This window comes from Labrus mixtus, chromosome 1, assembly GCF_963584025.1.
Source record: "Labrus mixtus chromosome 1, fLabMix1.1, whole genome shotgun sequence".
NCBI lineage: Eukaryota > Metazoa > Chordata > Actinopteri > Labriformes > Labridae > Labrus > Labrus mixtus.
The window spans coordinates 20,766,783-20,779,720 of record NC_083612.1 but is presented as its reverse complement, the minus strand read 5'-3'; the positions used below and the strand labels follow the sequence as shown (position 1 = coordinate 20,779,720).

The 12,938-nt window shown below is 39.9% G+C and overlaps 1 protein-coding gene across 2 annotated transcripts in view; it reads left to right on the top strand.

Annotated features, from left to right (window-relative positions):
• Window positions 1-12,938, top strand: part of sbf2 (SET binding factor 2) — a 92,205-nt gene that overhangs the window by 37,083 nt on the left and 42,184 nt on the right. For both annotated transcript variants that reach the window (XM_061037796.1, XM_061037788.1), the window contains exons 4-15: window positions 1,045-1,179; window positions 1,542-1,652; window positions 2,872-2,977; window positions 7,063-7,195; window positions 8,495-8,603; window positions 8,932-9,045; window positions 9,870-9,947; window positions 10,367-10,480; window positions 11,345-11,473; window positions 11,648-11,746; window positions 11,907-12,111; window positions 12,698-12,807. In XM_061037796.1, coding sequence (XP_060893779.1) covers window positions 1,045-1,179; window positions 1,542-1,652; window positions 2,872-2,977; window positions 7,063-7,195; window positions 8,495-8,603; window positions 8,932-9,045; window positions 9,870-9,947; window positions 10,367-10,480; window positions 11,345-11,473; window positions 11,648-11,746; window positions 11,907-12,111; window positions 12,698-12,807 — 1,443 coding nt within the window. The remainder of the gene's footprint in view (window positions 1-1,044; window positions 1,180-1,541; window positions 1,653-2,871; window positions 2,978-7,062; window positions 7,196-8,494; window positions 8,604-8,931; window positions 9,046-9,869; window positions 9,948-10,366; window positions 10,481-11,344; window positions 11,474-11,647; window positions 11,747-11,906; window positions 12,112-12,697; window positions 12,808-12,938) is intronic.

Sequence of the window (12,938 nt, the reverse complement as noted above, 5' to 3'; positions counted from 1 at the left end):
TTTAAGTGCTTTAAAAATTCTTGATTCTCTTTTAACAGGACAGTTATTAAACTATCCTCTCAGCTTCAATATCCACATCATCCTTGTTTTGTAATATAAATCCCAACAATTAAAACATGTCAATTATTAAAACATAGCAACAAACATTTTGCTCATAATGTGTTCTTGGGTGTCTTTGTTTTGTGTTTTGTTTTTTCAGTATGTTTGCATGAGGCAAGCATGCAACAAAGGAATGTGTTGATGGTTTAGTTTGGAGAACTGTAAATGATACATCTTTCTTAACACAATAATGACCACATATCATGAAGGTATGAGACTCTTTGACGTTGTCACTGAGGTCAAATATTTTAGTATTTGCTGTGGGAGGACTGGGAGGGAAACAACATGAATCTCCTCAGCTCAAATTGGATGTTCTCTAAGGGAGCTTACTCATCTGATTTTTTTTCTCTTTGTAAATAAGAACTTTTATTAACCTCATCGGAACTTAAATAAATCTGTTGTGTTCATGAAGCGGCTCCAGTCTAATGAGCAGCTATGGTGTATGGGGACAGATTGGGAAAGAAGATGATTAATAGTCAGAACTGTGTCTCTCCCCCAAAGAAGACAAAGAAAGATTTTTTTGGTAGGGATGAAACTATGACTTTGTCTGATGCAAGAGTTTCATCCAGGCTATTTTAGTTCAAACTTCTATGACTACTTCTGCTTTCAACCCTTTTTGATCCATCTTTTAGATGGTTAACATGTTAAGAGTTGGAGATGTATGCATGTTGGTTCTTCAAGCGCAATTTCAGCATGCATTATTCAGTGTTAAGTTTTGAATTACCACTCATGTCTGACTCTTTTGTCTGGGTGCATCGGTTCTTTTTCCTTGGAAAAGTCCAATAACACATACAACGTGTCATAGATGAGCTTAACACACAGGATGTATTCACAAGGAGCTCAGCATTGCAGACATGCTCCACTGAACACTTCAAGGAATGCAGTCCATGGCACTGTGTTGACCTCATCGACTGAAATAGCTTCTTTTTTTTATATATATTTCAGGGATCAAAGAATATTGAGGCTGATGAAGATGAAGATGAGGAGACGGAGGAAAATGGCCTGATCCAGCCAGCTCAAGTGTTTGCACCCAAAAGTCTCATTCTCGTGTCCAGGCTGGATTATCCTGAAATATTCCGGGTAATAAGACATCATATGATAATATGAAAATATTGTGTTTTTCTTGTACGGAAGGAATACTCTGAATTTTTGTCAAATCTTGCAGCTCTGAGATGACGTTTATCTGCTTTGTACTATCTGCATAATAGGCCCCAGTTTGCTTAAGAGTAAGCCTGCACGCACTCCAGTAATTCCTCAAGCATATGAGAAACTGAAGCATAAGCACATCTTTTCATTCCAGATGAGTTTGATCACAGGTTGAACACTTCATCTTAGACCCTCTTCTCTTGCATGTATTTTTTTGTTTTAGAGCTCAGATATTGATAACTAAAGGCTGTACTTTGTTCATGTTCTTACTTGTTTTTTACTTTTTGTTTTTGCAGGGGTGCTTGGGTCTGATCTACACTGTGTACATCGACAGCCTGAGTTTCCCTTTAGAGGGCCTGGTTGCCAACCTCTTTACTTTCCAGGTTCCCCTTGCTGGTGGATCCCAGGTGAGTCTTCTCTGACATAAAGCATACCTAGAGTTCCTCAGTGTGCACAACATATCTGACCTGACAAGGGTGTTGGACAAGGTTAAAGTCAGTCCTGTGCCCCTGTCAGACAGTGATTGTTTTGTGGAGATGATGGCTGGGACTCAATGGTGCGGCTACACAAATGATTTATGTGAACAGTGCAGCCAATCAGGAATGTCGCGCTCAGATGGTGCCAGAGATTGCTGTCCAGCCACAGGCAGTAATTTTCTAATACATATTCGTCATTTTTTTTCCATAATGTTTTTCGGGGAAAAAATACCTCAGCCTTAGAGTAGGGCAACAGACACGGGGCTCTTTTACTGTTTATAACAGTTTAGGGAAAATATTTTGAAAATGTCAGTGCATTAAGTTCCTCTATTACTTATAAGCATTTTGTTTGCTATATTTGGAGGCCAATGTCAGATGTTGAGGCTGTAAAAGCAGTGAATCAGGCAAAAGATTCAAACCTGGAGCAAAATGTGCCGCAAACATATTGGAAAATATGTCTGGTTGAACCACTGAGACATCCCTGTTTCTTCGTTAAAATTGAGATTTAGTTTGAAAGAGCGGGTAGCATGCAGAAAGAGGAAAGAATTTGGCGGTTCCCCAGCAAGACACCACTTAAAATCCAAAGTCCTAAAGTCTGCCTCGAGGCAAAACCTCAGCAGTAGATCAGACACATTTGTCAAAGCAGCACCTAGTTCAACACACAGGTATGTCAAGAACCTAATGAATGGAGCCGCCTGCAATACCTTTGATTTTCACTGGACTGAAGAACGATCAATATCAAAAGCCATTACAAACCTCCTAATCAGAATCACAAACCAGTGGGAAGACTTCTGCATCTAAAGACAGCTGTTTCGTTGCCAGTTTAGCCTCAAATTTGTTATGCAAACATCTCTTGAAATTAGTCCATAATAATTCTGCAATTTTACAATGTACCAGTTATATTTTTGTAAATGTGTTACTGAAGTTTCATCTGCTCTGAATGCATACTCTTTGAAAATATACAATTCAACCCTGCAGCTGCAGTGTCTGTGTAGCCCTGACTAGCCTACAGTTCATCTTCTTTATTTGATACAGCCAGCCAATCCAGGCTATAAATCTTAAATGACGACCGTCAGTCACTGTACTGCTTGGCCCTGAAGACCTGATTTTCCACGACTGTTTTTGACCTTTTACTGCTTTTTCTTTACAGAAGCTGTTCAGCCTGGGAGCAGGAGACCGGCAGCTCATCCAGACGCCTCTGAACGACACGCTGCCTGTCACATGCAAAAGTGTTGCTCTGCTCTTCCAGCAGCTGGGTGGGTCCATGCACTTTGATAATTGCAACCTAGTAATCATGAAACAGAAGGAGACTTATTGAGTCAGACGGTGACTTGTTAGTGACTTACTGTAAACCGGTCCCATGCTGCTGTGTCATGTATCTGTTAATCCTTTGAATCAACAATAATTTCCCCATGCACTTTGTCACGTTCACAAAATATCCCATTGAGGTTTAGGACATTTTGTGTAGTGAGTTGTTATAATCTGACAGTAACCCCTCAAAGAACATTTGTCTTAATCATTATCCTGGTGTTGTTCATAATTTGTAGCTTAATTAAAGCAGCTTAATGTGTGTAACATATTTTTCATTCATTCAGTCTCACATTTTAGAGGCTTTGTTCTACTTTGCTTATCACATGGTGGTAAACTGAAGCTCTGTTGGACTTCATAGTCAGTAGACTTTTGCCATGCTCCGTTCAGGTTTTGGATTAATTTCACAGTAGATATATGTGAGGCAGGATTATGTAGTGTTTGCTTTGTCTCCTCAGTGTTTCTGTAACTTTCTTTGGGGTGAAAGGGGCACATGATGAAGCTTTGATGCAGTTGACTGATTTTGCGTGTTTTCTTGGTATGGTCAGACTTTAACGATTTGCGTAGGCGATAAGTGCTTTATTAAAGACAAGGGCCCGAACGATAAGAGTTTTGGGGGCCGATACATATATCGATATTCAATATATTGGCCGACATCTTTCTTAGATCTATGTTCGATCATGTATAGATATACACATTTATTGTGTTTTTCCCGCAAATGCATTTATCAAACACTTGATACAGTATAATGAAGACAAGATGGTCACTCAACTGGAAAGTAATTGCGCATGTACATGCATCATTGTTGACACTCTGGAGAGTGATAATGCTGGTTGTAATCCATATATGACACTCTGCTGATGAAAGATAACTGCTAGTGTAATCCAAGCTTACTTTAATGCTATTTGACTGGGGAATAAATCTAGTTGTATTGGTGCATATCTGCGATAAAATTAGCCGATACCAATAGTCACTGGATAAGCTAATATCGGTCCGTCTGATATTATCGGCTGGCCGATTAATCGGTCGGGCTCTATTTAAGATACAACGTGCTCGTTTCGCTGTGACTCGTGTAATAAGATAATGAAGATTCACTTTCATCAGCCTTCGAAGCTGCATTTTGTCATCAATCACAAACCATACTGTACTGCATTATATTTATAGACTTTCTAGTAATCCTGTAAGAATCATTTTTCTTTTTGAATCTCCAGGCGTACATCTGTGTGAGAGAGAAATATTATTCACCTGATATTGGATTTGTAATGGAAAGTTGGCCTTGTTTAGCCTCATTTGATCAGAAGAATGTGCTTCAAAACATGAGCCGATTTTAATTCCCCAGTATTAACACCATCCTGTGTTTGTTTGGACACAGCGGCGATCACGCACACGGGGGGTATTTGCACGATACACATGTGATCAGGGTTATGTGGGACTCCAGCATTTGAAGTCAATCTGGATACGCAAAACAAAACAATCTTGACAGAGTACCCACCCATGACCTGTCAGTCTTCATAAGCCTCTTTACATTAATCAGTACAGTATGCTTATGCTTAAATGTGTGTATAGTGCTGCTTTTTCATGAGGCATTAGTGCATCTTAGAGAGAAAAGTGCTCAACACATGGCATTATTAAAGAGACATGTACGCAGTATTACCTTGACAAGCTGGTCACTGATAGGTAATAATACTGTGGTTAAATGGCTTTAAGTTATTAGTTGGATGTTAAATCGCTGACATCATTGTTCATACATGTGTGTGTGTGTGTTTGTGTCAATTGGTAATGAGACTATGTCAATGTTTTTTACAGTCTATGGATGTGCTGGTAGGCGTTATTTGTTTTTTTTTACTTTTACTCAGTGAGGTTAGCTGTCCCCATGTTTTCAGGCTATACTCTGCTACCTCTTGGCTTTTAGCATTACTCTTATAGTGTGAAAATACAATGATTAATCCCAAATGTTGTTCTTTTCCTTTAGCAAAGTCTGCTTTTTCCTATCCATTTATGATTCATAATTGATAAAACGAACTATGATGGTTGCTATTGAAACGCAGACATTCATTGGCTCTGTGTATCATTTTGGGAAAACAAGACAAAAGTGTACAGTTATCTCTCTGTTGTCCTTCAGCTGGTGTGAATGTTGTTATTGATGCCAGTTAATTAACTTTGAACATGGTATTTTACTTTGTTTGAGGTGGGATGAATGTATGCATTACTCTCTGAATGACACTTTATGCCAGCTTTTGCTTTAAGTTTGATGCTTGGTCGGCGTTTTCCCCCAAGTGGCCTTCTATAAATTCTATAAATTCAGGCTTTCATTCAAATGACTGGGCAGGTTTGTCCACTTTATAAAAAATGTCTCTTCATGCTCACAAGAAGCGATATGTTTTAAGTCAGCGAATCGAGTAATTCCTAATAAATGAGAACCAGTGCATCCGTTCACTCATTCTATCATCCTCAGGTCTATGTGAGGATTGGCCGGTAGCCGAACATACGAGCACGTCGGCACATCTATCTGTGCACGCAGGTCACTCGAGTCAGCAGACAGGAATGTGTGTTAAACAGTCACTCTGCACAGGAAGGACATCCCCCCGGAGCAAGATAAAACTGGCCACCAATTTTGTTGTTTGTTGCCTTTGTCTCTGATGTCGTCTGGAGAGATGTGTGTCATTTATTTTTATTTTTTTAGAGCTTGTTGGAAAAGGGATGTTTTTCGATATAATAAACTAAAAAACAAAACAAATCTGAGGCCTTCTCATGAAACACCGTCACAAAAAGGTGCTACCAATAATAAGTTGTACCCCTCCACGGATTAAGATGAGGTCATTGTGTGTAACAGGCCTGCTACACTCAAAACTCAGATTTTATCAAAGCTTGTGTTTAGTTTCCTGTTTATCGCTGAAGCCCTCCGCTCAGACAGACAAACATCCAGACCCAGCACTTCCAGCGGCACGGATAAGCCCGGCAGTGTTCCTCTCTCTTTATCACTCCAACCTGTGATGAATTGGTCTGTCACTCTACCTGATGACAAACAATAACAGGAACTGTAAACTTAGAATGCTAACCTGTCACATTGGTGAAATATTATTGATACAGTATGCATGTGTTATTTCCTTTTGTTTTTCAAAACTCAGTTGTTCTGAAGGTTTGTCATCAGTGTTTTACAAAAATGAGTTGTCACTTTGTTGTAGAAATGTGTTATTAGTTATCCAGCGCGGCTGAAACATTGCTTTCAAAAACAGTGCGCCGCTTGCAGACGATTCCTCAACCCACAATTTACAAAGCTTCAGCGACTTTCTTTTTCATGGAGGGAAATAAGAAATCTCCATGTTGTGATAAAGAAATCTGTTTGTAGCATTCTATCTCAAGTCTAATGCTGTTTCTCTTGCCCTTGAGATCTTTCATGTGGTTTACAGTCAGGATTCCTCTACACATACATTCAGCTCTTGTGTTGGGAAACAAGGAAAACATGCTTTAGTGGTATTAATCACATTTTATTTATGAAATAATATCCTACACTGACTAAGTAATCTCTTCCCTTTTACAGAAAGTGTGACTGTTATCTCGGTTATTTCAGGGTTTTTTTCCTCATCAAAGAACTTACCCAGCTTTGATTTATTTAATTATTTTTTTAGAGAAGGAGTGACATTGAATGTTGCACATCTAACAGAAGATTTGGATTAACTGTACTGACTTATGATATTAAAAACACTTTCCTCAGCACCAGCAGACTAACTTTTCAACAAACCCGTTGAAAAGTAGTAAACAATCCGTTGATATAAAGATTGGTCTGGTGTGTCTGCACATCACTGCCAAAACCTCTAAAAGAAGATCTACAGATGTTGTGTGTTTTGAAATGCGGTGATCATCATTGAAGCTTGTTGTGGACGCAAAACAGAAGTCCCAAATGAATATTGCATGCCCTAATCTGTGTCAACAAATAACCCGAGTTGCTTGATGAATGATCTGGAACAACGTGTCAGGCATATTCCAACAAATACCTCATTCATTTGGTTCTCTGTTGTTTTGCCTGTTCCAGGAATCCAAAATGTTCTAAGCCTGTTTTGTGCGGTCCTGACAGAACATAAGGTTTTGTTCCACTCCACCAGTTACCAGAGGCTTGGAGAGGCGTGCCGCGCCCTGGAAGCCCTCATGTTTCCACTCAAATATAGGTAAGAACTGTATGCGTCTGACCCTGGATTACATTTATCATGTGACTTTCTGCTCACACCTCAGCGTGTGATTGGACTGATGATTAACTTTGGCATCATGATATTTAGCTTTAGGGATACCATTCAGATAATATCATTCCTTGAGATCTAAAGATTTGACCTGGTTTAACCTTATGTATCTACTAACTGCAACAGCCACTGTCTTTTCAGACAACACTTTCGAAAGCATTTTGAATTGATAAGCAGTTATGAACCTTTTCCCTTTTTGGAGAAAATGTATGCATGAATAACGAGAGGAGTTTAAGGCAAAGTCATTTTTTCTCAATGGTGTCAAAGTTCTACCTATGACTGCAAAGTTCAAGGTGATTATAATATTTTTAGGATCAGAAATTCAGTTTTCTCTGGAAGAACACAGAAGGGGAATAAAGGAAATTACCAGCTATACAAAGAAAACCATTAAATGACTTTTTCTTGGATTTGTTTGTTAATGCCAAGCCTAAGGCAGCACTAAATAATGTCTCTTTTTCATTTGTTCATACTCAACAATGTCAATGTTATTTTTTATAATTTTAAGTAAATTCAAAATGCTCTACATTAAAAGATAAAAGATTTTAAAAAGAACTGAAACATGAGCACATAAGCAGCACATTTGTAAATAAATGAGTCATTTTAAAGTGCAGGAAAAAATCAACAGGGCATGGACACAACATGAAATCAACACAACAACAATTATAACAATCAAACATTTGATTTAGAATGCATTTTTAAAGGTACTCAAAGACACATTAGTTAATAGTTAAACAACACAGTTCTGTTCTTGGTTGACGAGTGATTCAGTATTACTGGCCGAGTAGCTGGCTGAAATGAAGACAACACCATTATCATTTGATTGCTTTGGAGAAATTCAGTATAAATGGGGTGCTGGTTTAGCTCAATGGTTCGAGCATGCGCCCCATGTACAGAGGCTATAGTCCTCGTCGCAGCGAATGTGGGTTCAATCCCTTTGCTGAATGTCTTACCCCACTCTGTCCTCCAAACATTTCCTGTCTCTCTTCAGCTGTCCTATTCGGTGAGGCAAAAAAATCCCCCCAAAAAGTACGATTTCCTCTGTGTTTTTGATGATATACTCACTCTCTTTCTGTAAATGTTATTAGTAGATTTCCTTTCTAACCTCTTCCACTACCCTGCACTTCTCTGTTAGGCTTTTTGTTACACAGCTCGTTATTCTTCCTCATCCGTCTTCCTAGTATTTTGTACATTTTTTTAGAATTCACTGTTGGTGTCCTCTTGTGTGTTTAGTTACCCATACATCCCAATCCTACCTTCACGGCTGCTGGAGGTGTTGAGCTCACCCACTCCCTTCATCATTGGAGTGCACTCCATGTTTCAAAATGAAATCCAGGATCTGGTGAGTGCAGATTTATCTCAGGCAGCACTTCATCTCTATCTTTGATCCAGAAAACTAAGTTTGTTCATTGTTGCATGCATTCAGACACATTAATCATCGCCAAGAATTGAGTCCCTTACCCTTTATTTTTAATAACCTTTAACTGATAATGCATTGGGTCATTTAAGGACTCAATCCTCAATGAGGATGAATTCTCTGCTCTTCAGCAAGATGTTTGTTTAGCTGGTTTCGGCTGAACGTCACCAGGTGTGCATGCTGTTCCACGCAGTACTCCCTCCAGCTGCTATCAAACCACCTGACCTCTCACTGTTCTGTCTGTGTTCACTAGTTGGATGTTATTATTGCTGACCTGGATGGAGGAACAATAAAGATCCCTGAGTGTATCCACTTGTCCGTGCTCCCTGAACCTGTGTTACACCAAACACAGACTGCCCTGTCTCTGGTAAGCACAAACATGCACACACACACACACACACACACACACACACACACACACACACACACACACACACACACTGAGGTGCAACTATACATATTGTTTCAATAATTACAATGTGATAACATTTTGTTATGCCGATGACTAAAAAAGTATTCATTAAATAATTACCCTTCATACAGATACGAGACATGTTCTCATCCCTGTTTAGCAGTGTTTGTATGTTGGTCTGTCATTACCAAAGACAAGCCGGATAGACTAGTCTAGTAGTTATGACGTGCGCCCCATGTACAGAGGCTACAGTCCTCGTGACAGCGGTCGTAGGTTTTTTCGATTCTGGCCTCGTCCCTTTGTTAAAACAAGTTCAGATGACTGATCACATGGCTGATCAGCTCCTTCTTCTGTTCCTCGCCGATGATCAAAGGCTCTCTTTGTCTCCCATAAGCATTAAACATGGCCAGTTCTAACTGACAGGAAAGAATGGGTTTGGTTCACGACTTCTACTTCTGTTTACTAGTAGATTGTAGCCAAACAAAAAGTTCTAACGTCTGCCAATACAATGATTGCAATGAGCCTCGTTGTGAAATCTGTCTTGCAACATTTTAAAGTTTGCATTAAGTTGAGTAAAAATGGAATGGAAACACGACAACAGAAAGCTCATAAATGTTTTTTTTTAACAGTAAATAGTTAACTTGTTTTTTTTCCACAGTATACAGTATATTATCTGCTTATTCATTATGCAGTTTTTCTCTTACCTAGAAAAGTATTTTAGATAAAGACATCTGCTGCATGAAAAATAAATCTGTTTAAAATTGATGTGTTTTTTGCAGGTTTTGCACCCTGATCTGGAGATAGCAGACAATGCATTCCCTCCGCCTCGCACAGCACCCTCCAACCTCAAGTTGTTGGTAAGTCACCCTCACTATCACATGCCCTACATTTATTCAGGGTGTCTCATTTTGAGGAGTGATGTCATGCTCCTCCCACATGAGGAAAAGATTGATTGCCAAGAGGTTAGCATCAGAGTGGGGCACTTACTGACAGTAACCCATAACCTTAAAGACAAATAAACATGTCTGTTGCATAATTAACTTATCACACTGCATTTGTGGCATAGCTGTTTAATGAGTCGTGTGTGTGTGTGTGTGTGTGTGTGTGTGTGTGTGTGTGTGTGTGTGTGTGTGTGTGTGTGTGTGTGTGTGTGTGTGTGTGTGTGTGTGTGTGTGTGTGTGTGTGTGTGTGTGTGTGTGTGTGTGTGTGTGTGTGTGTGTGTGTGTGTGTGTGTGTGTGTGTGTGTGTGTGTGTGTGTGTGTGTGTGTGTTTTTAGGACAAGGAGGTGAGGGCTGTCTTTCTCAGGCTGTTTGCACAACTCTTCCAGGGCTACAGGTCTTGCCTGCAGCTCATTCGCATCCATTCTGAACCAGTTATTCACTTTCACAAGGTAAGATAACAACATAATGGAATTTCTCTGGTGAAATTATCATTTTGTAAACCATGTTTTCCAATATGTGACCTGAGATTAAACTCCCTTAGCAATTGCTGCTTAGAAAACACATTGTTCTGTTAAATCACCAAGCATGTCAAAGCTGGAGTCCAGCAGCAGTGAGGGTGAAATTACATGCAAAGACCTGATAGAAAAACCTCTCGTGCGTGCGTGCGTGCGTGCGTGCGTGCGTGCGAATGTGTGTGCATGTTGTTTTAACTGTGTTGCAGTGGCTCCATGACTCTTTCATTTTGTTTATGCAAGCTTCGGACACAATCCCGTAACCTTGGGCAAAGACCGGCAATGAGCCATATGAAATGTATTAGGTTTACATTTTTGTTTTATGCTGGGGATTTTGTTTGTTTGTGTCTGTGGTGTCTCCGTGGTAACCCCTCATCCCGCACATCATCCACAAAGTACCCCACATGGATCACATTATAAACAAACGCTCTGCATCTTCGCCTGGAATCACTGAGTGGAGAAGGCTCGAGTGAACTTTGTTTTGTCTCTTCTACCCACAAGCACAAATAATTATGCCTGAAGTCAATTAAATTAATTCGCATGCAGTAATTTTAACGAGATTTATTCCCTTTTTTTGTGCATGCTAAATAACTTCTCTGTCATTTCAGCAATAATAGAAGCTTGTCTCAGGCCCCCTTGCGAAGATTTTATTTTTTGAGATTTTGTAATTGTCCTCTAAAAATGGCTGTGATCAACATGCTTGGTTTTTTTCAGTATGCAGTGTATATATATCATATGACCAAATTTACATCAGTCCCATCTGTGCATGATTGTAACTGCTCTAATTCTGACATTATCCAGACTGCCTTCCTGGGCCAGCGAGGCCTCATCGAGAATGATTTTCTGACCAAGGTTTTGGATGGCATGGCCTTCGCTGGCTTTGTCTCAGAGAGAGGTCCGCCTTACCGAGCCTGTGATCTCTTTGATGAGGTACTGTTCTATGGAACTCCAACTAAAGCTGCATTAAAGTACCAGACTTCTTACATCAAGAATGAATCTCTCAGCTGGAGGAATGCTGAATTCTCTGAGATGATCCATCAATTTAATGGTGTTCACTACTCTCTTTTGTATTTCATGCTTGTTTTCTGTATGTGTGTTTTGTAGCTGGTAGCCTTAGATATCGACAGCTTAAAAGAAGAAGAGGTCAGCCCTTCCAAGCTGCAGAAACACATCAGGGAACTTTCTGAGCAGCTGTACCGAAATGTAAGATTCATGCAAACAACTTTTTACTACATCTCCTCTGTTGTATTCATGTACAGGCCAGATACCTTTAGCACGCTCTAGATGTTATTACTGTATATCCACTGTTTATACAGCTGTGTATTCTATTAATATATATGCTTTCCTTATTCTTGTACTCTAGGAGAACCCAAACCCACACATGGCATTCCAGAAAGTGCCTCGGCCTTCAGAGGGATCCCACCTGCGGGTGCACCAGGTACCCTTCCCCCCGCTTAATGACGAAAATGTGGAGAAGATGCTGCAGGAGGGTGTGGCAAAACACAGCAACACACCTCCCTCTACACGTCCTGAGAAGAAGTGTGTTGTACCTCCCGGACCACCAGTTGGTATGACTAACTTTAATACTCCTGTGATCATTTGATCTTCCTGTAAATGTTTTAACATACCTGCAGGGTTGTGTTCCAAGTTCAAGTTAACATTATTTTAATCACATCTGTCTTGCACTGGCTGGTACACTGTCTGGTCTTACAATGGCAAAACAAGTTGTTTTGTTAGCATTTTTAAAGTGTAAGACTTTTTTATTTCCTTGAAGACATAAAATAAGTTGATGTCTCCTCCTGAACTCTGGAGTGTTTTCTTTTATATATGTTGAATAAATAGCTCTCTTGAATATTAATTTCCCTCCACGATAACCAAATGTCAAGCAAGGTAGCAGTCATACTGTAGGTTGGTTGTCAATGTGTTTTGACTGTTCTCACATTCAGCACTATTAGGTCTGTAAAAGACAATCATCCCACAAATACTTCATTTAAAGGCCTTCAAGAGAACGTTGATCTCACCCTCTCCCTCAGTGATGGATTTAACATAATTCAAGTCTTCAAATCATGATTTGTGAAATCCCTTTGATTTTTGATGCAGCTGTAGCGTTTACCTGCATTGATTCCTCTGCTTTTTTGTCTCTCTGTCTCCCAGTGTCCATTATGGGTAAGAGTGGCTCCGTGTTTAACAGCGCTCGCAGACTGGAAGTGGTGCGGAGCTGCATATCCTTCATCTTTGACAACAAGACCCTGGAGACTGAAAAGGTGCTGCACGTTGTCTTTCATCAGGGGAGCTCATTAACCTTAATAAAAGCTCATTAACTATAGAAATGTGCCCCTTTGTGTTCCACACACCAGGCAGACCGTTACATAGCTGTAGATCTCTCCTCACAGTC